This window comes from Heptranchias perlo, chromosome 36 (assembly GCF_035084215.1).
Source record: "Heptranchias perlo isolate sHepPer1 chromosome 36, sHepPer1.hap1, whole genome shotgun sequence".
NCBI classification, from domain to species: Eukaryota; Metazoa; Chordata; class Chondrichthyes; order Hexanchiformes; family Hexanchidae; genus Heptranchias; species Heptranchias perlo.
This window is the reverse complement of record NC_090360.1, coordinates 15,935,230-15,962,995: the sequence shown is the minus strand read 5'-3', so window position 1 is coordinate 15,962,995 and position 27,766 is coordinate 15,935,230. Positions and strand designations below refer to the sequence as shown.

At 42.7% G+C, this 27,766-nt stretch overlaps 1 protein-coding gene across 5 annotated transcripts in view; it reads right to left on the bottom strand.

Annotated features, from left to right (window-relative positions):
- The window catches only part of ptpn20 (protein tyrosine phosphatase non-receptor type 20), a 283,839-nt gene that overhangs the window by 235,955 nt on the left and 20,118 nt on the right, over window positions 1–27,766 (bottom strand). For all 5 annotated transcript variants that reach the window (XM_067972632.1, XM_067972634.1, XM_067972633.1 and 2 more), the window contains exons 2-3: window positions 25,795–25,934; window positions 10,868–11,028 (exon numbers count right to left, since the gene is read on the bottom strand). In XM_067972632.1, the coding sequence (XP_067828733.1) occupies window positions 10,868–11,028; window positions 25,795–25,918 (285 nt within the window). In that variant the 5' untranslated portion in view covers window positions 25,919–25,934. The remainder of the gene's footprint in view (window positions 1–10,867; window positions 11,029–25,794; window positions 25,935–27,766) is intronic.

Below are 27,766 nucleotides of genomic sequence, written 5' to 3'. Positions count from 1 at the left end.
AAGACATATCTACCATAGTGGTTGCAACAGATCGGGATCTCCGTACACTGCTACTGAGCTGATAGATGGTCGTCATGTAGATTTTGCTCATACTGTAGATACAGATAGCAGAGATTTTCAACAACTACCTTCAAGCCATTAAGATCATTATTAGATTGTGCAGTGCTGGCAGGCAGACTTGTTTTAAGCCACTGAGTAAGGCAGCGTGGGGTAAATTTTCCGATTGTACGCTTACTGGGTGAGTCTCTGTGCCAGGATTGCACAATCTAAGAAGTTACCCTTGTAGGGGGTCATAATTAAAGTTTAATTAAAACATAATAGGACATAATAAATACACCATCTGGTGTGGGACCGAGCCAAAGAGTCCCAGTTACATAGATTTACATAGAATGTACAGCACAGAAACAGGCTATTCGGCCCTACAGGTCCATGCCAGTGTTTATACTCCACACGAGCCTCCTCCCACCCCCCCCTTCACATAACCCTATCAGCATATCCTTCTATTCCTTTCTCCCTCATGTACTTATCTAGCTTCCCCTTAAATGCTATTCGCCTCAACTACTCCATGTGGTAGCGAGTTCCACATTTTAACCACTCTCCTGTATTCTCTATTAGATTTACTAGTGACCATCTTATATTTATGACTCCTAGTTTTGGTCTCCCCGACAAGCGGAAACATCTTCTCTATGTCTACCCTATCAAACTCATTCATAATCTTAGTTAAAATTGGCCCCAGGTTTGATCCCTAGAATTAGTTAATTGCAGAAAGGAAATGCTTGGTGTCCTACATTTGGTTTTGACACCACTTGGCTATAGAATGAAATAACGCAGCCATGATTCCCCAGCCATGGTTACTGTCCAGTGACCCCTGCTGGAAAATGAGGATGCATGGACATTGTGTGAGGACAGAATTGTGTTTCGTTACAATGCCCTGCATGGTCGATGATCTCATTCACCATCTAGGCTCACCCATAAAATTGAATACAACACGGGTGAAGTGTTCAAGGGGCTGGTGGCATCCATAGGACTTTACCTGAACAAGAGTCTGTACCTACATAACAGGAGGGGGAAAAAAACTAGAGGAAGGGAAGTTAAAGACTGCTTACTATAATAATAGTCCTGTCCTTTAACCGTATTTAATCGCCTACTAATCAATTGTTAATTTATGCTTATCCAGTCCGAGGCAATTGTCTAAACTGTCAAGGTGTGGAATGCTCTGCATGTCAATGTGGGGGTTACTGTGAATAGCAGAGCAGAAGCAAAGGGTGAATTAGCCTTATAACTTCAAAATGAAGGGGACTGTGCCTCCTTGATCTGCATTCATTAACACTTGGATTTATTTAGCATATATAAATACAGTTGAATCCTAATAAATACATTTTTAATTTGCAAAGAAATGTTATCAGGATGAGGATTCTGTCCAGATCAATCTTCTGATTAAAACTGCCAATTTGCACATCTTTACACCGCAGTGCCTTGTACTTCTTTACATCACAGCCCATTTAATCATTCATTCAGACATTCAATCCAAACAGAGACAATAGAAAACACTGAACACAAGCAGATGCAGTAAGCCCTCATTATAAAGAGGTGCCTGGGAGACTGCCAAATTCCCAGTTATAATGAGAGCTACTTTAAGTGCAAGGTGCGTTCATTTCAGTTCCCTCGGTCCATTATGCCAGCTCATTAGTGTGGGTGAAACTCCTCTATTAATGAACAGTTCAGCAACGCTAAGGAGCATGCAATACATAAGCCCAAATAGCAGATGGTTTTACCTTTGTTTGCCACTCCTTACCTTAAGAGTGCAATTTTCCCCCAAAGCGAGGAGCTGTCAATAAAGACTACCACCATCAAAATGCGTGCACTTTAGGACAAACAAAAGCAGTTGATGCTGTGTTGATTAATTCTTTCAAAAAGGAGCTGGATAGCTATTTGATTGGAATTGGGATGGGAGGTATAGACTGATAGATAGGTAGGTATAGACTGATATGATTAATAATCCATGGGATATCATGGTTGCAGGCCAATGGTCTGGTATTGTCTGGGATATGCAGCAACCCAATGGAGTCACCGGGATGGATGAATATCTTGGAGTATTGCTTGGTTACCTTCGAGGGTCAAACAGTATTTATGTAGCAGTGTCTCGTCATAGGTGAGATGGAGTCCATTTTAAAGTAAATTGTACATGATCAAATTTTGTTTGATCCCACTCCTGTGAAGCATCTTGGGATGTTTTGCTACATTAAATGTGCTGTATAAATGCAGGTTGTTCTTGTTGATCTAAGGAAGAAATGGGCTTGAAGGGGAGAAAGGTCTTTTATTAATCAATACTTTCTCATGCTGTGCAAGGCTCCAGAGCAGTTTCAACAACAGGAAGGAGCATGGTGAAGAACATCCACCATTTGGCCTTGTGCACACTTTGACAGAGATGGAAATGCTCTATAATAGTTATTTGCAAACCAGCGGTCGTGAGTTCAACTCTCCCATGGCGCGTCGTGAACTGAATTCAATCAATCTGGTCATTTGTGGGCTGGCACCAGAAAGAAATGACCATGAAAGTAACAACCCAGCTAGATCACTATTGTCCTTCAGGGAAGGGAACCTGCCATCCCTACCTGGCCTGCCTACAAATGACTCTAGTCCCACACTATTTGGTTGACGCCTAATGCCCTCTGAAGTGACCCAGCAAGCTACTTATTACAAAACAAACAATTGCTACCACACTTTCTCATGGATAATAAATATGGCCTTGCTATTGTCCCAAGAACAAATTTAAAAAGAAGAGTAGGTTAAAGAGACTTGTGACATTTTTCTACGTTAAGGGTGCCGTATAAACTCAAGTTGTTGTGGCTGTGGTTGTTGATGTTAAGGTCTGTTTCTTGGGAGTAATTTGTACCTTCAAGGAGTATTCCACAATTCCACCCTCTCAAAGGAAGCCATCCTTGTAGGGAATGCGGGTTGGAGTTAGGACGACAACAACGTAGCCCCAAAAGTCAAATTTTATTAAACCTGTTCCTGCCTTTCGGCTACAATCAAATATTTCATCAAAATATTGCCTGAAATCCAGTAACAGCTGTGACTTTCAATTTATATCATTAAGGCACTTTACAACAGGAAGGGCTGCAAAGATTACAATCCCCCATGTGGGGAAGTACACCCATATTGGTCAGGTCTGCCAGTCAACAAAGTCTTGCAGGGGTTATCCTACCTAATAGTTGCGATAATTCCTGATTTATTTCAATGCAAAATCTTTTAATCCTGCTAGACCAGATTTACTGCAGTTATCGCTTAATCAGAATTGGCCTTTTGACTGCCGGGAATATAATGATGGGCTGGACTCTGTAGCAGATCGCTGCCTGACTCCAACTTCCGCTTGGTGTTCAATTGTCTTCTAATTTCGTTTTCAGTCTTGGTGCTAACTTACAGCATTTACTTGGCAGAACCACCACTAAATAAGCAAAAACTCTATGCACTTAATTAGCGCTCAACAAATGAAGGTCCTACTTTGAAGCAAATAAGATAGCACTGCTTTCATTACAAACCTCAAAGACCCACAAGAAGAGGTGGCTTTATCCTGAGCCTCCAGAGGTAGCATCACTGTACCATCAATGTATCTGACAGTGACAGCTGCCATTTTGTTTGGTCACAGCCAGGCTAAGTGCTGCACCTTCCTGCACAGGCCAGCAATATAGCTTCCCAGTATGGATCATTCCCAGGTATCAGTGATGCTGTTACTGTCAATTAGGGCAGAATTCCAAATCAGCGAAAAGGGCCAGGCTATTACAGAAGTGCTTCCACTATAATATATATGCAAGGCTGTATGGAATCCTCTGACCAGTTAGTATATTTACAGAGTGTGGATCAATTCATTAAAGACTGTATGTCAAGTCCCAGTCCAGACACTTGAGCTCAAAATCTAGGCTGACACTTCAGTGCAGTACTGAGGCAGTGCTGCACTGTCAGAGGTGCTGTCTTTTGGATGAGACGTTAAACCGAGGCCTCCACCTCCCCTCTCAGGTGGACGTAAAAGATCCTATGGCACTATTTCAAAGAAGAGCAGGGGAGTTATCCCCGGTGTCCGGACAATATTTATTCCTCAACCAACATCACTAAAACAGAGTATCTGGTCGTGATCGCATTGCAATTTGTGGGAACTTGCTGTGTGCAAATTGGCTGCTGCATTTCCTACATTACAACAGCGACTACGCTTGAAAAGTACTTCATTGGCTGTAAAGTGCTTTGGGATATCCTGAAAGGCATTATATAAATGCAAGCTCTTTCTTTATCTTTCTAAAAAGAAAAGAAAAATTGTTAATGCTGGAAATCTAAAATAAAATGCTAGAAATACACAGCAAGTCCATCAAAAAGAGAACAGATAGGTTGATGTTTCGAGTGTATCATGAAAACTGAAAGATAAACAAGTCCCTTAGAAGATCCTGGTCTTGGAGAGTAAGTTAATGGCTTCCGTGACCTTCCAACTGCTTAATAGAAAAGTACGAAGCTGGTAGATAATATAAAAGGTCATCTCAGCGAGGCAAAAAACATTAAAAGGACAAAAGAACGTGTAGATGGCTAAGATGACGAAAAGACACAGGGGAAGGTCCACACAAGGAGAAAAATAGGCAAATTAAAAAGAAAAGGAAAAATCCTTCCAGTGATCTGAAATGAAATAGGAAGATGCTGGAAATACACAGCAGGTCCATTGGTCCTTAACGGAAAAGGCACAGGCAAACATCTGGGCACAGATTCCAGCTGTTCAGAACTGATGAAGGGTCTACATCAAACTCATCAATCCACTTCCCTTCTCCTGGACACCAACAGCCCCTCCACATCCCCTACACCCCCTGCTGTAATGAAAGTTGGGAATATAGATATGGCTTGAAGCTATTAAAGTCAATGATCAGATCACACTTGAAGACAGAATGGAAGTGTTCGGTAAAGCGATCACCTAATCTGATTTTGAGCTCCTGAATGTAAAGGAGGCCACACTGAGAGCAGCAAATAAAAGAAAGAAAGAAGGAAAGAACTTTCATTTATATAACACCTTCCACAACCTCAGGATGTTCCAAAGCACTTTACAGCCAATGACGTATTTTGAAGTGTAGTCACAGGAACATGGGAATTGCTTGACATAAAAAGACCAGAGTCCATCTAGTTCGCGTTCTACCATCCTGGTAGTAGCATGATACAATGATAACGAAGTTGTTGACTGATTATAGCAATCAATCTCTATCAATTAGTCTACAACAGACCCAGAAATGAAATGTAGGGAAACTCAGCAGCCAATTTGCCACAAGGCAAGGTCACACAAACAGCAATGACCAGATGATATTTTTTTAGTGATGTTGGTTAAGGGATAAATATCGGCCAGGACACCAGGGAGTGCTATGGGATCTTTTACGTCCACCTGAGAGGGCAGACGGAGCCTCGGTTTAACATCTCAACAGAAAGACAGCATCTCTGACAGTACAGATTTCTCTCAGTACTGCACTGAAGTGCTTAAGTCTCTGGAGTGGGACTTGAACCCACAACCTTTTGACTTGGAGGTAAAGTGTTAGCCACTGAGCCAAGGCAGCCACTTAAGACAACAGAATCAATACCTTTATTAGTAATATCTTCCTTATTATGTCATGGTACTCCAAGATGCTCTCCTGGCCTCACATTTGACCTTATCGATCCACTGTGATCAAATCTTTGTTCAGTGACATTGTATATACTTCATTTTTCAAATTAAAAATGCAAGTGGCTCTGGCCCTTTAAATCTTGTACTTCACCCTTTCCCCTTGAATTAGCAGGAACTCCACATCCTTGATAAATGCAATAAATATGAGGACCTATCACTTCGCTTTAAGCTTTCAAGCCTGCCATCCCATATTAAAACTGAAAGGGGGCAAGTTGGACTTTGTGCGATAGTGTAAAATGGGTGATAGTGAGTTAGCAGCCTGTGTTACATCTCTTCCCATTTTTATTTCTACTGAAGTCAATGAGAGAGATGTAAAATGGGCTGCCGATTCGCTATCACCTGTTTTACACTATCACACAAAGTCCAAATCTTCTCCATTGACTCCGCTCTGAGTTCAGTCCATCAACTTAGACAAGAATTAACAAGACTCCCTCACCAGAGGCAAGTGTTTTAGTCTGCACTCTTCGTTGTCATTTTCAAGAGTAGATGCTTTTATTTTCTTTATATTCGAAAAGGAGCATGTGGAAAATAACCCGGGGTAATTTTGATTTCGGGGGATAGTATAAATCACGGGGGAGGTGTTTGACCCGGGGGGGGGCCAATCCGATATTGCACGTTTTACACTATCATTCACAGTCACAATTACCCCTGAAGGATTTTAGCCTTGGGAAAGTTGCTCAGAGCAGAACAAACAAGAAAGCAGCAGCTAAAAAAAGTTACGTGTAAGAGTTTTGTGAATAAATATACAAAATTACATTACAATACTGCTAAAGCGGCATCTAGTTCAAATTGTTATACGAGTTTTGCACTTCCAGAAAGTCACACGATGGGAAATAGCACTGTGTAGAAAATATATCACTGGAGGTAGGTATAGTAACAGAATTTTCCACCACTGTTCTCCAGAAATAATTCCTTGCAATATCAGCATACAAATTCTTAGGGGGTAATTTTAACCGAACCCACCCGGTGAGGAATTGACAGAATCAAAACAGTAGCCTGTTTACACCCCACCCGCTTTCCAGTGGAAAGTAAGATCAGGCGGGTTGTAAAACGGGCGGCTGATCTGATCCCGTCTGTTTCCCGCTTGGGTGGGGCGGGGGGGGGGGGAGATTAGGTTAAAATTACTCTCTTAATGTGCTCATATGAAATTAGTTTGTCTGTTATTTTAACAGAAGTATTCAAATAAATGGGTTAGCAGCCCAATTGAAATAGAGCACAAAATAATCTCATACAAACGTGTCCTATATCACAGTGTAATTTCTAGGTTTATATCTCTCCGCTATTATGACAACCTATCTTGTATATTGATTAAGACTCCCTTACTAACAAAAAGCGCATACACCTAAAGACAATTTTATAGCGATGGTCTACAGGTTAATGTTACTTGCAGTCCTCTTGAGTGCACGATTGATTTTCAATATATCTGAGGTTTGAAAATAAAACCAAACATATAAATTATACCATAACACAAAAAACTTAACCTAGTCAAGAAAATTTATATTGAGACTAATGCAGCAGCTTTCAGACACTGAGTAAGACCAGATAAGGCCACTCAAGTCCCCAAGTTGTATTACAGATAGGAGTCTGTATTACATGGAAACATAGGAACAGAAGTAGGCCATTCAGCCTCTCAAGCCTGTTCCACCATTCAATTAGATCGTGGCTGATCTGTATCTTAACTCCACAAATTTCCAAAATTATTTAGAATTATTTATCCTAAATTTTATCCTAAAATTATTTAGGAAATTTAATAGAGGTGTTCAAAATCATGAAGGGTTTTGACAGAGTAAATAAGGATAACTGTTTCCAGTGGCAGAAGGGTCGGTAAACGGAGGACACAGATTTAGGACAATTGGCAAAAGAACCAGAAGCGAGATGACAGATGAAACTTAACGCAGAGAAGTGTGAAGTGATTCATTTTGGTAGGAAGAATGAGGAGAGGCAATATAAACTAAATGGTACAATTTTAAAGGGGGTGCAGGAACAGGGAGACCTGGGGGTGTACGTACACAAGTCTTTGAAGGTGGCAGGACAAGTTGAGAAGGCTGTTAAAAAGACATACGGGATCCTTGACTTAATAAATAGAGGCATAGAGCACAAAAACAAAGAAGCTATGTTAACCCTTTATAAAACACTGATTAGGCCCCAGCTAGAGTATTGTGGCCAATTTTTGGCACCACACTTTAGGAAGGCCGTCAAGGCATTAGAGAGCATGCAGAGGAGATTTACTAAATGGCACCAGGGATGAATCATAGAATCATGGAAAAGTTGCAGCATGGAAGGAGGCCATTCGGCCCATTGAGTCCATGCCAGCCCAATGCAAGAGCAATCCAGCTAGTCCCACTCTCCCACCCTATCCCGTAGCCCTGCAATTTTTTTCCTTTCAAGTACTTATCCAGTTCCCTTTTGAAAGCCACAATTGAAACTGCCTCCACCACCCCCTCAGGCAGTGCATTCCAGATCCTAACCACTCGCGGTGTAATAAAGTTTTTCCTCATGTCACCTTTGGTTCTTTTGCCAATCACCTTAAATCTATGTCCTCCGGTTCTTGACCCTTCCGCCAATGGGAACAGTTTCTCTCTATCTAATCTGTCTGGACCCTTCGTGATTTTGAATACCTTGATCAAATCTCCTCTCAACCTTCTCTGTTCCAAGGAGAACAACGCCAGCTTTTCCAGACTATCCACGTAACCAAAGTCCCTCATCCCTGGAATCATTCTAGTAAATCTTTTCTGCACACTCTCTAAGGCCTTCACATCTTTCCTAAAGTGCAGTGGCCAGAACTGGACACAATACTCCAGTTATGGTCAAACCAGTGTTTCATAAAGGTTCATCATGACTTCCTTGCTTTTGTACTCTATGCCTCTATTTATAAAGCCCAGGAATCTGTATGCTTTTTTAACTGCTTTCTCAACCTGCCCTGCCACCTTCAACCATTTGTGTACATATACCCCCAGATCTCTCTGTTCCCCTTTTAGAATTGTGTCCTTTAGTTTATATTACCTCTCCTCGTTCTTCCTACCGAAATGTATCACTTTGCATTTTTCGGCATTAAATTTAATTTGCTATGTGTCCGCCCACGCCACCAGTCTGTCCCTCTCCTCTTGAAGTCCATTACTATCCTCCTCACTGTTCACTACATTTCCAAGTTTTGTGTCATCTGCAAATTTTGAAATTGTGCCCTGTACACCCAGGTCCAAGTCATTAATATATATCAAGAAAAGCAGTGGTCCCAGCACCACCACTGTGCACCTCCCCCCAGTGCAAAAAGCAACCATTCACCACTACTCTCTGCTTCCTGTTACTTAGCCAAATTTGTATCCATGCTGCTACTGCCCCCTTTATACCATGGGCTTGAATCTTGGTGACAAGCCTATTGTGCGGCACTTTACACAAATGCCTTTTGAAAGTCCATATACACAACAACCGCATTGCCCTCATCTACCCTTCCTGTTACCTCATCAAAAAACTCTATCAAGTTATCTAAACACAATTTGCCTTTAACAAATCCGTGCTGGCTTTCCCTAATCAATCCACACTTGTCCAAGTGACTGTTAATTCTGTCCCGGATTATCGTTTCTAAAAGTTTCCCCACCACCGAGGTTAAACTGACTGGCCTATAGTTGCTGGGTTTATCCTTACACCCTTTTTTGAACATAGGGATAACATTTCTCCAGTCCTCTGGCACCACCCCATATCTAAGGATGTTTGGAAGATTATGGCCAGTACCTCCGCAATTTCCATCCGTACTTCCCTCAGCAACCTAAGATGCATCCCATCCGGACCAGGTGACTTATCTACTTTAAGTACAGCTAGCCTTTCAAGTACTTCTCTTTATCAGCTGAAAGACTTCAGTTATGTGGACAGACTGGAGAAACTGGGGTTGCTCTCCTTAGAACAGAGAAGGTTAAGGGGAGGTTTGATAGTGTTCAAAATGATGAAGGGTTTTGATAGAGTAAATAAGAAGAAACTGTTTCGAGTTGCAGAAGGATCAGTAACCAGAGGTCACAGATTTAAGATAATGGGCAAAAGAACCAGAGGCGACATGAGGAAAAAATTATTTACGCAGTGAGTTGTTACAATCTGAAATGCACTGCCTGAAAGGGTGGTGGAAGCTGATTCAATAATAACTTTCAAAAGGGAATTGGATAAATATTTGAAGTGGAAAAATTTGCAGGGCTATGGGGAAAGGGCTGGTAAGTGGAACTAATTGGATAGCTCTTTCAAAGAGCTGGCACAGGCACGATGGGCTGAATAGCCTCCCTCTGTGTATCATTCTATAATTCTATGATTTAACAATGGTGACAATTGGAGTGTAGCATCATTGCTATGCTGCCCTCGAGATGGCATTATTAGTGGTCCCAGGTGGAAGGCAATTTTGTCAAATGCACTAAGGTTAATTTCCCCATCATCTGCCACCTTCACCACAGTGGGGTATTCCTGCAACAAACTAGCAGAGGATGTAGGCAATCCTCCACGGTCATAAACTAATTGAATTCAAATCTCACAAGTGACTATGGTGCCATTTGTACTCACAATCTCTGAGCTACCAATCTAATACCAGTACCAGAACCAGCCCACTACTGTACCGATATTAAAACAGGACACAACCTGGGCACAGCAATAGTGCCATGATTGTTATAGAAACACTACGTAGCAGTGGTGTAACAGGAATAAAATTTAGCTCAATGTCCTAAACAGCTCTTCCGCCTCTCCCCTCCATTTAAATTCGTTCTCTGCTGCCTCCAGTTTTCTCCGCTCCTTTATTGCAGGTACTGACTCCTGCTGGGATATAATTCCATGGGTGCTAGCAGTCCTCCAGTATCTCACCCATACGGCCATTTTCCACACGTGAGCTTAAACAATAAGTGTCTGTGGGATATTTGACTTTGGGGGGCATCACAACTGAGCCAACCTTGTCATCATTTGACATCTACACACATGTACTTTACAGTAGAATCACTGGATTTGAAGTGGGAACCTTGGTTGATTTTCTCACTCAGATGTACTAGAGGACATTACATCCCTTCACCAAATGACATGAGCCAACTCAAACCAGACTGGGATCAAACTTGGGACCGTCCAGATCCCAATCACTGGGAGCACTTGTACCATAGGGGAGTCATAGGGGAGCCTGAGAAAACTCTTTCTGCTAATACCCTCAAGTAAAGGATTTCCACTTACCTTTTCTATCCCAAGTTGTGAGCTCGAGCCTCTCCCCTGGAGCATTTCTGGTGCAGTAAAGGTGTAAATGTCCCCACCTGAGGCATTGCTTCTAAAAGACAATCCGCCACTGGCTGACAGCAGTACTGACCAGGGACAGATAATGTAACTGAAGGGAATGTCTGTAAAGTAATGCAGAAAATGAAAACAGCAGTGAAATCTCTTTTAATGAAGTAATGCATCCTTGTAAATTGGTTAAAGGGGCTGTGCCATCAGCAGGTTCTACTCTGCACACTGGGACCCTGAGTTTAGATAAGCAATCAGAATGAGACTTTGATGCTGATGGGACAATAGCACCATCACATTCTATGCAACTGCACGGTGTCAGCCCTGGCTCAGTGGTAGCACTCTGAGTCAGAAAGTTGTGGGTTCAAGTCCCACTCCAGACACAAAAGCCCGAGGTTATGAAAGGCTTTGTATAAATGGAAGTCCTTCCTTCAGTATTTAAGGCCTAATATGGCTGGTCATATCGCGGTCAGTGGAAGAGAAGCTCACTACAATTTTACCGTTTCATAAAAAAATTTTGATAGCAAAAGTTGAACTTTACGATCATAAAATATTACTGTGCAGAAACAAACCGTTTGGTCCATCAAGTGTTTGCAGGAGCCTAGTCTAATCCCATTCTCCTGCTCACTCCTCATACCCTTTAATATTCTTCTTTTCAAGGAACTACTTAATTCCTTTTAAAAGAATTGATTTAAGGAGTCAGTTCGAGGCGGAGAATTCCATTTCTAACCATCCTCTGTGTGAAGATTTTTTTCTAACCTCTCCTTCAGTTCTTTTTGTGATTACATTAAATTGGTACCATCTCACTGATCAGTGGAAATAATTAATCTCTATTCACCTTATAATCCTTTACAATCCTGAAGACCTCTGTCAATTCACCCCTTAACCTTGCACAAAAAAAATCCTTAAATTCTCAAGCTGATCCTCATAACCGTATGTCCTCGTACTGGTAAATTACAGGTGAACTTGTACTGCTCCTTGTCTGTTCCTTGCATAGCCTTGATTTAGTTTGGTGGGTAATTGTTGTGTTACTGAACCATACAGATCGGGAAGGTTTCAGGTTCATTCCCAGTTGAGGCTGCAGTACAGGTTCCTACAATTGGCCTCATCAACACTAGGGGAGAATCGAGCAGGATTCCTACTCCTGGACACAGCTTGCCGACCCCCCCGCTGGAAGGGCTCATGGATCGGGTTCGTGTGTGATGGCCCCCGCAGTTCAACAGCTCTGGCATGCAGCATCTGGCCTCATACGTGAAGAATGTGAGGTAGCAGAAGGTTGCAGGTACCCAATGGGACTGTACCACAGCATGAGCCACTGGGGTGGATAATTTTGACTACGTGCGGTCCCGTAAGATGGGCTATAGCGAACCAGCAGCCCGTTTTACATCTCTCCTGATTTACATTTCCATTGCTATCGCCCGTTTTACACTATCGCGCAAAGTCAAAATTACCCCCGCAGTCTTTAACAGAAATGGTGAGCAAGGAGTGATACTGAAAGAAAGGTTTTAAATTGAATTCACTGCCTTCATCTTTGCTGCGACAGTGTTCTAAGTTTGATGCTGTGAATCTTAAGCGGATGCTATGTTTTTAATAACAGTTGAGCCTATTCTAAACATTGACAACATCCTACTCTCCGCACTCTGTCACTGAAGCCATTTAAAAATCAATTAATTAACTCCAGTTGCAGATGGTTGAGGGCCTCTCCTTTAATACATTTAATCTACCTGCTTCCAACAGCTTGGTAGCACAGTTGGCTGGGATGCTCATCGCTCTCTCAGTCACCACCTAGTAGGGATCAAACGATCCAGAGTGGCTGTTTTCCATTGAATCTGGCTCGCGGCTAAGTGCTTTAAACTGGGGAGCTCCAGGAGTACAGGCAGTGCAAATCACAATGGTGGGGAAGGAGAGGAGGAGGAGGAAGACTCTTCCAAGGCATAAATTTTAGACCACTGCTGGCAGCAGACTGTTATACCCACTTTTTTTTTTGGGGGGGGGGGAAATAAAGTAGTCAAATGACACCACTATACAGAAAAAACAATCTTTCCCATTATATTGTCTACATACACTGGGTGCTCTTGTTTTTGTGGTGGTGCAAATTGTGTTTATAGTAGAAAATAAAACACTATTAAAATGCTGTTTTCTATTTAAGTACCTAGCTTGCTCTTTGTCGAAGACACTTCTGGAATGGAATGGTGGACGGCCGTAACTACATAGATTCTGGACAGATCAGGGTATTTAAAATCTTTCTTTTTATCATTTTCTCAGGCAAATGCAATCCCTGACAAAAGCTTGAAGCCAAATTTCAGGCAAAACAGATCTTTCAGGCGTTTTTTTTTTGGTTACTGCACGGAAGGAGGCCATTCGGCCCATCGAGTCTGCGCCGGCTCTATGCAAGAGCAATCCAGCTAGTCCAACTCCCCCACCCTGCACCCGTAGCCCTGCAATTTTTTTCCTTACAATTATTTATCCAGTTCCCTTTTGAAGGCCATGTTTGAATCTGCCTCCACCACCCCCTCGGGCAGTGCATTCCAGATCCTAACCACTTGCTGTGTAAAAAAAAAGTTTTTCCTCATGTCACCTTTGGTTCTTTTGCCAATCACCTTAAATCTATGTCCTCTGGTTCTTGAACCTTCTGCCAATGGGAACAGTTTCTCTCTATCTACTCTGTCTAGACACTTCATGATTTTGAATACCTCTATCAAATCTCCTCTCAACCGTCTCTGTTCCAAAGAGAACAATCCAGCTTCTCCAGTCTATCCACATAACTAAAGCCCCTCATCCCTGGAATCATTCTAGTAAATCTCTTCTGCACCCTCTCACATCTTTCTGAAAGTGCAGTGCCCAGAACTGGACACAATACTCCAGTTGTGGCCGAACCAGTGTTTTACAAAGGTTCATCAAGACTTCCATACTTTTGTACTCTATGCCTCTATTTATAAAGCCCAGGATCCCGTATGCTTTTTTAACCGCTTTCTCAACCTGCCCTGCCACCTTCAACCATTTGTGTACATATACCCCCAGATCTCTCTGTTCCTGTACCCCTTTTTGAATTGTGCCCTCTGGTTTATATTGCCTCTCCTCGTTCTTCCTACCGAAATGTATCACTTTGCATTTTTCGGCGTTAAGTTTCATCTGCCATGTGTCCACCCATGCCACCAGCCTGTCCATATCCTCTTGAAGTCTATCACTATCCCCCTCACTGTTTACTACCCTTCCAAGTTTTGTGTCATCTGCAAATTTTGAAATTGTCCCCTGTATACCCAAGTCTAAGTCACTAATATATATCAAGAAAAGCAGTGGTCCCAGCACCGACCCCTGGGGAACACCACTGTACACCTCCCTCCAGTCCGAAAAACAACCGTTCACCACTACTCTCTGTTTCCTGTCCCTTAGCCAATTCTGTATCCATGTTGCTACTGCCCCCTTTATTCCATGGGCCACAATCTTGATGATAAGCCTTCCATGCGGCACTTTATCAAACGCCTTTTGAAAATCCATATACACCACATCAACTGCATTGCCCTCATCTACCCTCTCTGTTACCTCACCAAAAAACTCTATCAGGTTGGTTAAATATGATTTGCCTTTAACAAAACCGTGCTGGCTTTCCCTAATCAATCCACACTCATCCAAGTGACTGTTAATTCTGTCCCAGATTATTGTTTCTAAAAGTTTCCCCACAACTGAAACACCACTAGTGTTTCTTAGTGTTCATTTTTAGATTTTGAGAAGCTTTGTTTTAGGGGCAGGTATAATCATTGACAACAGTGAGGGCATCATCAGTCGCAGCTCTGTAACTGAGGGTCTGATAGAGACAAGTAAGAGCAGATTTTCATGGGTTACAGGCTCTGCGCTCCGCATTAAATTGTCAGTGCAAAACAAAAAGATAAAAACAAAAGTCCAAATGTTCCTGATGGAGCAAAAGCAGATCTCTACACTTTAGGTTTTAGGTTTTATTTTCTTTGAACGCTTTCATTTATTAATGATAACAAGTATTGGAGATGGGAACAAAGGCTGTTTGACTGGGCGGGAGGTCATGTGATGAAACCTCCCTCAATACGTCCAATCGGAATCGGCAACTCTAGCAGGTGCCTATTCCTCAACAGTTAAAGGGCGGGTGTGATAGGACACCACAATTGAATTATATAACATGGAATCCAAAATATGCTAGTTAATTCATTGCAGTTAATGTCTGCAGCAGGGCGAGGGCCGGTATATGATACCAGGAGGGAAAGTCTGAGAGGGAGGGGGGCAGGGCGAGGGGGGAACGGGATATCAGGAGGGTAAGTCTGAGATAGGAGGGGGCAGGGCGAGGGGGGAACAGGATATTGGGAGGGTATGTTTGAGAGAGGACGGAGCAGGGCAAGGGGGCAACAGAATACCGGGAGGGTAAGTCTGAGAGAGGAGGGGAGCAGGGCAAGGGAGGAACGGAATATCGGGAGGGTAAGTCTGAGAGAGGAGGGGGCAGGGCGAGGGTGGAATGGGAAATCGGGAGGGTGAGTCTGAGGGAGGAGGGGTCAGAGCGAGGGAGGAGGACGATGCCCCAAAACATTGGATCTTACTGCCATTACAAGAGTGACTACACTTCAAAAGTATTGCATTAGCTTTAAAGCACTTTGGGTCATCCTGAGGTTGTGAAAGGCGCTATATAAATGCAAGTCTTTCTTGATGCAGCTTGGGGGGAGGTGGTAGGAGGAGGGACGAGGGCAGGGTGAACCAGTGTTTTTTTGTTAGTTTCTTTATGTATCCAAAGGCTTGGCAAAATAAGCAGTCCTGTAGCTGGCTCTGGGAAGAATGTCTTTGATTGTGTACAAGATGTTTTCAGTATGGTTAAGTAATCATTTGTGAGCCGTGGCCCAGCTCCCTAGGGAAATGTTTGTTGTTTAATGGATGACATTTATTTACAACAGTATGTTCCAGCGGTAAAGAGTACTGGAAAGATTTACTGTAAACTTTGGAGGCACACTCCACGCAGGCCAGTGCGTCTCACAGATTGGAGAAGTACAACTAACTTCAGCTGAGAGGCCCTGTCCACCTCTCGTTTGTTTTCATTCGGTCCTTGTGCAAAATAATTTTAAGGGGTCATTTTTTAGGCTTCGCGATTCCGACAGGAAGCCTGGACTGCCGGCGCTGGGAAATGGCTCACGATACTCTGAAGGAGTGGGCGAGGCTCCCCGTTGGGAGCGCAAACTCAGAAAGTGACCCCTTATCACGCTCGGGAAGGCTCAGCGATCCCGTCCTCACCGCTGGGAGGGAGGTAGGGGGCTACCACGCTGGAGTGTCGATTCTCCGACCCGCGCTCCCTTCCATCGCAGCTCCCCGCTGGCTGTGCAGGATTTCCTGTAACAGGTTTTAGTTATTTGCCGTCCGCTCCATGCAAGGCGTATGTCGCACAATATTTTTCACTGTCTCTTTTTGTCCCTCCCCTTTTCTCCCCTGCTCTCCTGAAAGCACTGACTCCTTGCTGGGGTAGAGTTGCAGGGGTGCCAATTGCCCTTTGCTGCCCCATCCCCGGTGGTCATCGTGTCCATGTGAGAACCTAGACAGTTTCTAGAGGTAATTCAACCATGAGTGGCATCGCATGCAAGCCCGATCCTTTCCCTCAGCAGTTGTTCACACACGCACACTTTCCGATCCAGATCCAAACAGAGTTCATGGGATTTTACCCAATTAGACATTTCCTGCTTTTCACTGACTAAAACCTAATGATCGTCCTAGATCCTTATATCGAAAAATATACGGGTAAACTTTCATCTTCACTGCCTGGTTTCACTAGAATGAAGATCGGGTGGGCGATCTGCTCCACCAGATTACTGCCCAGGCGCTGAAGGGAAAAATGTACCCAAAGCTGCTGAATGTTGAGGGTCACTAACTTCCACTGACTGAATACATGAAATTCAATTCTATTACCTGGAATTCTTACCTATGTTTTAGGGATCGAATTCCCGATTCCATCCATTTATCCGTGAACACCGTAAATGATGGTATACTAATAGTATAGTGTGCTGATTCCAGCTCACTTACAGTGCAAGTGCTGCTTTGGCTATTTGTTTCAGTTGTAAACAATTTTACAACACCAAGTTATAGTCCAGCAATTTTATTTTAAATTCACAAGCTTTCGGAGGCTTCCTCCTTCCTCAGGTGAACGATGTGGAAAATTTGTTTCAGAGCAGTAGGAGTCAGCAACATTGCTGCCAACTCAAGACTCCTCTGCCCTCGGGTGAAGTGAAGCTCAGTGTATCTATGCCTGAAGCAGAGTCCACGGCTCAGGATGAAGAGTGGGCTTGTTAAGCTTTAAAAAGATGGTTTTCCGCTGTAAAGCAACAGTGCCGACACTTTACAAGTGATTCTGAAGCAACTCTCTCTATTTCTTTCCGCTCTTTGCACTGGTTGCAGTGACACAGCAGCCAGTGTGAAAGATGAAACCGTCTCCACGAGGGGGTCCTGCATTGCCTGCAGGAGTTTAATGTGCTGACAGGGAGGTGTCTTCACTTCCCCATCGCAACACAGATTTCGAGTCAACATAGCACAAAAACCGCGGTGTAACTGGACCATTGGAGATTTTCAAAGAAATGCTTTGCACTTTTCTTTTCAACCTCAAACTGATTTCAACTGTTGTACCATCCTGCACTTAAAGAGCCCTCGGGAATATATCAGACAGGGTTGTTGGCTTGGCGTTCTGTGGATCATGTTGCAGGCATGAAAAGATGACCTGGGTCACTCTGCACTTGATAGTATTTGGGCTGCCATTTAAGAAAAGAAAGATCCCTTTTGATTCCTCTTGGAGGAATCAGGAAAGTGGAGAGCCGAGATCAAAGTTCTTGGAACGCCATCACATCAGTGACAATGCATAAACTGTTAACAAAAAAAAACACTTTTAATCCTTAAGGAACATTGAAAACACCATGCAAATTTTTGATTAAGCCTTGTAGGCGCATATGAGATCATGTAGCTTATACACTAAAGGCTGTAAGATGCATTTCAGCATTGCTAATTGACCTTATTCTTTATACTGCGACAGCTTGTACTTGAATTTAATGGATGGTAATTTCACGAATGGTATTGTATCGGTTGCAGTTGCGGGGCTGCCATTTTCATGCAGCGGAACAATTAGTCTTGTGACAGCAATATTTCCAAACGCGATTCTGTTTTATGTTTCTAAGCTTTCACGATAATAAAGCCTGCCATAAATATTTGACCCTGGTTATTCGCCTGTGATTAAATGCACAAAGCTAAGCGCGCGCTTGAATTGTTTCCTTTCCATCTAATTTGCGACTGTTTCTTTGTGAAATGTTTGTAGGATTTTACTTCCAGTGCTGTAGAAGCAAACCGATATATCAATCTATCACAACATGGGACAAAACTACTTTAGTACAATAAACTTGTGTGCTGAAGAGATCTGATTCGTTAAAAATAAGCTCCCCATTGAAGAAATTCCCTCGCCAGTGTGGAATGAACCATACAAACCAGGGAGATTTTATAGTTTATGCTGAGTTAGCCAATCTCAACCAAGGTGGTAGTAGACATGTTACAATCGACCTCAGTGCTCTTGCGCGAGAGAGGAAAAGATTAGCTAGGGTGCTTGCTCCTGATTCTTATCCAATGATCCCTCCTGGAAGTGCACATATCTGGATATAAAGTAAGAATTTGCATTTAAAAATCGACTCAGGATGTCCCAAAAAGCTTTGCAACCAATGAAGTTCTTTTGAAGTGTAGTCCCCGTTATAATTTAGGAAACACCGCAGCCAATTTGCACACAGCAAGTTCCCACAAACAGTAATGAAATAAATGACCATATTTTGTTTGTTAGGTGTTGGTTCAGGGATAAATATTGGCCAGGGCACCAGGAAAACTCCCCCAATTTTCTCCGAATAGTGTCTTGGGATCTAGTACAACCACCTGAGAGGGAAATCGGGGCTTTGGTTTAACATTTTATCCAAACGACGCCACCCCCGACAGTGCAGCACACCCTCAGTGCTGCACTGGAATGTCAGCCTAGGTAATGTGCTCAAATCTCTGGAATTGGGCTTGAACCCATGGCCTTTTGACTTGGGGTGAGAGTGTTACCAACTGAGCCACAGCTGATACCCCATCCCAAGGCTGCCACTTTGTGGATTGGATTGGGTTTGGCTGTGGTGCCTCCTCCCACAGTCTAATAGCTTGCCATCTGATGAAGATTGACTATATTTTTGAGATTCTGATGGGCTGTTGGTGCTAGTGGAACTCCCATGAGGGGAGAATTTTTTTTTTTTTAAATTGTAATTTCCAAAAATCTTCAGCCAAAATATGTGTAGAAAGGTCCACTCAATGCTTAAAGTATGACCATTATATTCAACATTTCAGCTGACTCCTTGTTATATAATAAACAGCAACAGCTAACCATTTCCATCCCATTTAAACATTCTATTTCATTGAAAGGTATGCACTAATCAATGGTTTCCTCTTCGATGATGTATCACAGCCAAGCTTGATCCTGTCTTCACTAGAGATCCTTACCAGCATCCTTTCTACCAAACGTCACTGGACTGCAGTCCCCATTCCCGCCCCCCCGCCTCCCTTCCTACTCCAGGAACACCGAGGCTAACTGAGATCATTTAACCCTACACAAATTGGGAATTGGATCTGGAGCCTTCTGGTCTGCAGATACTAGTCTGTGTCTCCTGTTCACTACAAAACTTATGTTGTATCAGATCAAAATCAGATCCCAACTAATCTGTGAAAATAATTGCTCTGTACCTTTTGTTTTCTTCACTGACACCTAAGGCAAGACAGATAAGGCGTCTTTTCAGTATGCACCTTCCCCTTTGTGTAACAGCAAATTTGTTCCCATAGCAAACATCACATAATAATCAGAAGATGGTGCACTAGAAATAAGGTCCATATCACATCTGCAAATAGAGGCTTAAAACACAGCTGTGTAATTCCTATTTAAACAGGGCAGCTTTCAAAGAGTTTGTCCTGAAAAACAAATATTCAGTGTTTTGTGTTATTAATAATTTTCTCTTCTAACAGTCAGAACAGAATCTTCCTTTTAAAGAAAGATAAAAGAAAGAGCTTGCATTTATATAGCACCTTCCATGTCCTCAGGACATCCTGAAGTGCTTCACAGACAATGAATTACTTTTGAAGTTGTCACTGTTGTAATGTAGGCAAATGCAGCAGCTGATTTGCGCACAGCAAGGTCCAACTAACAGTAAATGAGATAGGTGACCAATTAATCTGTTTTTAATGATGTTGATTGAGGGATAAATGTTGGCCAGGACACTGGGAAAACTCCCTCTCTTTTTTGAAGATTGTCATGCCATCTTTTGTATCCACCTGAACAGATAGACGGGGCCTTGGTGTAACATTTCATCTGAAAGGCAGCACCTTCAATAATACCACACTCCCTCTGTGCTGCACTGAAACGTCAGCCTAGATTACACTTTGAAGTCTTGGAATGGGCTTTAGGTGGTGCAAGATAGAAAATATGTATTTTGTATGGTGCTTGTGAGGTTCATATAGTAATTACATAGAATTTTACAACAGAGAAATAGGCCATTCGACCCAACAAGTCTATGCCGGTGTTAATGCATCACACAAGGCTTTTCCGGCCTTACTTCATCTCACCCAATCAATATATTCTTCTATTCCTTTCTCCCTTATATATTTATCTAGCTTCCCCTTACATGTATTATGCTAATCGCCTCAACCACTCCATGTGGTAGAAAGTTCCACATTCTGACCACTCTCTGAGTAAAGAATTTTCTCCTGAATTCCCTATTGGATTTATTAGTGACTATCTTTTATTTATGGCCCCTAGTTTTGGACTCCCCCACAAGTCGAAACATCTCCTCTACGTCTACCCTATCGAATCCCTTCATAATTTTAAAGACCTCTATCAGGTCACCTCTCATTCTTCTCTTTTCTACAGAAAAGAGTCCCAGCCTGTTCAGTCTTTCCTGATAGTTGTTCCCTCTCAGTTCTGGTATTAACCTTGTAAATCCTTTTTGCACTTTCTCCAGTGCTTCTGTATCCTCTTTTTTTAATATGGAGACCAATTCCACGCATTACTGCAACATCTGATTCATTGCCAATTCCAATGTGTCAACTGTGTATTAAATAATGTATATTTTTAAAGTCTGTGAATAATTGTCTCAGTACATTTGATTCTGAATTGTGCACTATGCTCAAAATAAACGTAGCATGAATTATTAATAACAACATGCAGCTCCTCAGATTGTCACAGAATGAGCAGATTTGTCTGGCTGCAAATGTTTGTATTATCAATAATACTATATCTCACAGCAGTAACTATGAATAAAGAGCTTTAGTCACTTATACATTCCCAGTTGCCAGGCAATCACTATGACCTATAACGGTTACCGGGGACAGGATTTTTCATTTCGTCTTTTCAACAACCTATTGCTTTTTTATTCTCCTCTTGATTGCTCCTTACTGCACTTAACAGAAGGCTTCCCACGGAGGTTTTACTTTGATTTTTCTCTTCCTGCAGTTTGAGCTAATCTTGTTATAACATACAAACTGTGACAAAAAATTGGATGGAAGTAGGATCCAAGAGTGAAAATGAACTTTGGACTGCTGCCTGTGAAGGAGAATTGCTGAAGAATTTTATTTAACCCAATCTAAATCATGATGTGTATCATAGCACCCTCTTTCCACATCCACAGAACCCTTACCCTTTTGTTTTACACAGATTAGTTTGGTATCCCTAACAAAGCAATGTGTTAATAATTTTCCCGCACATTTATTAAATCTTACCTCTGCTGAAGAAAACATATCCTTCATTCCACAGAGACATACTCTGAACTTTAGAAATGAGAACCTTGAAATTCTGCAATATGACAGAAATCTAGTTGCTGCCCACATCCTAACTCGCACCAAGTCCCGTTCACCCATCACCCCTGTGCTCGCTGACCTACGTTGGCTCCCAGCCTGGCAACGTTTCAATTTTAAAATTCTCATCCTTGTTTTCAAATTCTTCCATGGCCTTGCCACTCCCTATCCCTGTAACCTCCTCCAGCCCTACAACCCTCTAAGATCTCTGCGATCCTCCAATCCTGGCCTCTTGTGCGACCCCGATTTTCATCGTTCCACCATTGGCGGCCGTGCCTTCAGCTGCCTAGGTCCTAAGCTCTGGAATTCCCTCCCCAAACCTCTCCATCTCTCTACCTCTCTCTGCTCCTTTAAGACGCTCCTTAAAACCTACCTCTTTCACCCAGCTTTTGGTCACTTGTCCTAATATTGCCTTATGTGGCTCGGTGTCAAATTTTGTTTGATAACGCTCATGTGAAGCACCTTGGGATGTTTCACTACGTTAAAGGTGCTGTATAAATGTGAGTTGTTGTTGTTTTTGTTGTTGTTGTTTTTGTTGTTGTTGTTTTTGTTTCCAGGTGTTTCCTCAAAGACCTATAAGAGGCAGAACTTCAATCTGCCCCTTGCAAGGCAGATGACAGCCAAGGGCCAGAGTCAGGGATGGGGGCCCCTTAAGCCTGGACTTCTGATTCTCAGTTGGGACCTTGTGTTGCATTAATGGCTGGCATAGAGTGAGAGTGAAGGCATAGCGATCTCCACAAGGCGGTATGTGGGCCTCACCGACGGCATGTACGCCAGAGAAAGCCAAATTGGCCGCTTGCTCAGGAGGCTAAGGTGAACATAGCCGAGGTCCGGGGGAGGCCTGAGCAACCCTCCACCTCAAGGGCAGATTTGTGTGGGCATGGGGCAGGCAGGCACCTGAGACACCAGAGATAGCCCACCCCTTGGCTTGAGTGTGGAGCATAAACGCCGGCATAGACCAGTTGGGCCAAATGGGCTGTTTCTGTGCTGTAGACCGGATGTATTTCGATATAGATACACCCAAAGTGTTGCTTGCGCCTGCCTGCGCCATGCAAATGAGGTGTGCCCCATTGACCCCGCAATCTCTAGCAGGGTCAGCGCTGGTGGGCACCTTTAGCCATGAGCCCAGCATAAATTAGGCTCGTGACACGAGAAACTTTGGAGAAAAGGTAACAATTTTTAGGAACAGGAAGAGGCCATTGGGTCCTACAAGCCATTTCCATTTTAATACTTTGACTTAAAAGGCACAGTGGAATTAATATCCCAAGCAGTATGGATCCTTACTGAGTTATTTTACTGTCGCACTGCACCACTCTGCCGATAATGGGTTCCAGCTCCCCTCCACATGGAGGATTCCTCATCTCAGCCAAATCATCCCACGGAGCTGCCTAATGGAAGTCAGAAACCTCTCCTGAGCTAGGGAAGGGAACTCAGGAATTGAGTTAATTCCTGCTCATCTCATGTAACCCTTAGCTATCAGTCTGAATATAACAGACTAAGGAACAGGTGGCATGCCTGCTCCCTCAGTTGAGAAAAGAGAATTAAGGACACTGGAGCTGCCAATTTATAAACTAGGGGGAAGGGATATCTGTGAAGTCATTTTCTCCTATAATCAAACGCGGGTTCACTTGTGTGTTATGGATTATTAAGGCACTTTTTGGTAGAGTGAGGCGTGATGGTGTAACCAATCAATAAAATTGAGCAGGAGTTGATGAAGTGAGCAAGGGTCAGCCAGTATCAGTTAAATAAGCATTTTCTTTCATTTGGCAAACAAGCATACAACGTACTTGAACTGCTTAACCTGACGGCAATGTAGCCAAATGCATTTGTTCAAGATGTCAGGTTTATGTAGTGATCAATGCTGATCTGATTATAGCAAACCTCCCCCCATCCCTTCCCTTCAAGTATCCTTCATGGCTATGATGCTGAACAGTGTCATAGATGTGGTCCTGTCAATCTTCCAATCTTTGCCATTTGATTAGCAGATTAAACTAGACCTTCGGGGGAATTTTGAGCTGGCAGCCAGTTAAAGTGGAATGGCTCCATTTCCCCATCCGTCGCCTTTAATTTCCGATTTTAACGCAGTTGGTTTTGGCAGGGAAGAGGTGCCCACCCAAATCAGGCGGCAGCCTCATGTATTAACGGCGATCAGGGTCCCATTACGTCAATAGGACCCCGGTGCCGTTTTAACCGGGGTCTGAGCTGGGAAGACGCTTTGGCTTTCTCCAATGTACTTTACACCTGTACTCTGAAGAAGGCGGACGTGATCCCCACAAGATATTTAAAGCCGACAGCGTCCCAGCTGCGCCAATATTGGCACTGGTGCCTGCCCATTGTATGCCAATTGCCTGATCCTGGGAATTCCGACACCTCAGGGCAATGTAAGCGAGTGGTGGAATGGCAGTGAAGCAGGATCCCAGGTTCTCAGGGTCAAAGTGTTCTTTATTTTTATGCAAGTTTGTTTTGAAAGCTTCTTGTGACAGTAAGGGAGCTACCCCTGATATTTTGAGTAGCTTTAGCACTGTAATCTATTAGTACTATTTTCAGTGTAACAATGTGTGACCTGAAAACAAATAAAACCAGTCAGCCCAGGGAGACAGGAGTTTCCGTGAGCCTGCTGATAATCTGAGAGTTAAGTTGCAATGATCTTAAGGACAAAGTACTAAACAAGTCCATTGTGCAGTTCAACCCTGATCAATGCAGGCATAACTAGTTTGCTATGAAATACTATACCTTATCTGGAATTTCTATTTATAACAACCAATTTGTAATATTTGTGCCTTTATGCTTTTAATCACCAATGCTGCAGTACAATCTAAATGCAAACTCTTCATCATAATAAACAACAGTCAGCGAAGTTATGGCATCAGAGTGGCAGAAAGTTTGAGGAAATTCAGGGCCAATGTCTTTTAAGAGTGGATATTTAATGTATGATAGATGACTGACAATTGTATGCTGGCTATAAAAAACGCAAAGAGTTGAGAAACATTTCATACTTCACACGTATTTAAATATTATGGCTGATCAGGAATTTTGTACAATAACTCTTGCGTCTAACATGGATTTTTTCTAACAGATCACATTAATTATGTCGCACTTCAGATGTCTTATTTTGGGTATCACACCTATATATATGTAAATTCCCTAATTGACTCAAACTTTGTATTGCTAAAACAACAACGACTTGTACTATACACTTTTAACGTAATTAAATGCTTAACCACACCGTTGTCAGTTCCAAACGCCAAAGTTTTCCATGCTGGCTTCCTAAGTTCCATCCTTTGCAAAACTCACTGCCCATGTCCTAACTTGCACTAAGTCCCACTCTCCTATCACCCTGTCGCTGCAGACCTTCATGGGTTCCATTTCCCTCAACACGTCACTTTCAAAATCCTTGTCTTTATCTACAAGTCTCTCCAATTCCTTGCCCAACCCCACCCCTGCAACCTCTTTTAGTTCCACGCCCCCACAGTTCTTCCAACCCTGGCCTCCTTATCATCCTCCTCTCACTCTAATCCACATACAGCTGTAGAGCTTTCAGCCATCTTGATCCCACAATCTAGAACACTGCACCTAAACCCCACCATCTTCCCAACTTTCTCCCCTTCTTCAATCATCTCTTCAAAACCTACCTCTTTGATCACCAGCCCTAACCTTTCTCCCACACTGCTTATTTTTCACTTCTATGAAGTGCAGTGGTGGTGCTGGGAATTACCTGAATCTTGCCTAATTGTATCCTTTGACAGAATCCAACACATCATGCTCCTAGAAGCTTTACTGAGGTCTTGTACAAGAAACCATGACAAAGAAATGGTTTCCTGATTTCCAGCTAAATAGGATGATTATGATACAGTGCTAAAGACAAATGAAATCTCTCAGGTTCAGTTGCAATATGGCTGTTCATAAATTATGCAAACCACAAGAAACAAAATAGATTTTTATGATTTTACTCTCACTTTTGTGAAGCCCTTGAGATGTTTCTCCACATTAAATTCACAATGTAAATCTAAGTACTAGTTAAATCCATAAATTTGAGAAGAAATTACCTTCCACTGCATTCTCCTGCAAGACCTCAGTGGCTTGTAATAACAAGGCCCAGATTTCGTTGTCTTCTATAGGACCTCCTCTTACCTTCAGGACCTCAGCCAGAGTTACAAAAGAATTACTCATGGCTGAGCTGGGAACCCTGAAAAGAAAGAAAACAGTGGACATAAATATTGGTAACAGTCTAAAAATCAGAATCTTACAGCACAGAAGGAGGCCATTCGGCCCATTGTGCCTGTGCCGGCTCTTTGAAAGACCTATCCAATTAGCCATCTCTCCGGCTCTTTCCCCATAACCCTGCAAATGTTTCCTTTTCAAGTATATATCCAATTCCCTTTTGAAAGCTACTACTGAATCTGATTCCACCACCCTTTCAGGCAGCGTATTCCAGATCATAACAACTCGCTGCATAAAAAAAATTCTCCTCATCTCCTCCCAGATTTAAGATAATTTGTCAATTATCTTAAATCCGTGTCCTCTGGATATCGACCCTCCTGCCAGTGGAAACAGTTTCTCCCTATCTCCCTATCAATGACCAAGAATGACCAAGAAACAGCACAGTTCATCCTTCTCGTTTCTTGTTCAGCAGTGGCAACGGGTGAAATGTTTACAAGTTAGTTCATCAACATATCCATAGGATTTGCTAGCTCTACTGTCCGCCATTTTGGTAACTTACCTGAATTCCCGCATCCCACATTCTCGTTCATGTGCCTGAGTTGAAAATATTTGCTTGTCAGCAATGCAAAACAGTGCCCACAGGTATTACACAGCCTCAAAGAATATAAATTATTTAGTCCTTCAGTGAAATAGTGAGACAGAGCAATGCATGCAAACATCAGCATTGGATCAGGTGAAATCCTAGAACCCACAATGTCCATTGTTTGGGCATGATATATATCTGAAAATAATAACAAAACATAATCCTTGCCGTTGTTCTTGTAAAGGTGCAACTATTTCTGGCAATTTGAACTCCCTACATAAGGTCATTGCTTTCCAGTTCTAGAATCTTCAGCTCCTATCTTTTTGGAAACTGGCTCAGAACATAGGAACATAGAAACAGGAGTAGGCCATTCAACCCCTCGAGCCTGTTCCGCCATTCAATTAGATCATGGCTGATCTGTATCTTAACTCCATTTACTCGCCTTGGTTCCATGTCCCTTCATACTCTTGCCTAACAATACCTGGGAAGAAATAATTATGGTTACTGGCAAGAAATAATTTTGTGTCAATTTATTCATTTCAGTTCAGTCATGTAGAAAGTAGTTTGTGGGACAGCTAATGTGCACTTAAAAGCATGCGGTGTCTGCTTGATTTCACATCTGTCTGAACTATAATCTATACCTTATTCATTAAGCAGGACTATAAAGTTGAGACTCTGTATGAAAGTCCAAATACACACTACGGGCCTAAGCACTGGGATACAGCTCTGCCCTGAGGGTGGATCCAAAATCTGGTGCCCATCATCTGTACCTGCCCACCTTCCTTTCCTAAGCAGAAGACTCTCCTCTGATTGTGGTTGCTGGCACTATAATGTACCAGTAACTTTCACTTCCATAGCCTATTTCAGGCCTTTGCTCAGTATCTGGATTGGACCTGGGGCCTGTTGCACTATTTTACTGCTGTGCGTCAGTTTTGTCTCTTTAAATCGTTACTTTGTGCAAATCTCTCCTGCGAAGCGAAGGGAAAATTTTCCAACTGCTTTTGGCTCTTTTTCCTTTCTGATGTTACACCTATTTCTCACTTTATGTTTTCCGTTCACCTACATTTTTCCCCAACTTCTGTCGCCAACAGTTTCACCTCCTTCAGTCTACTGGCTAAATCTGATCTGGGTTTGACAACCTGGACCAGGAAGGTGGAAGATACATCCCATTGAGTCTTTATGGAGCAGGGGATCCAGAAGGGCCAGTATCCCCAAGGCTGCATTTTGATGGACCAAACTGAGACTATCTCCTTTTGGACAGAGACATTCACAAT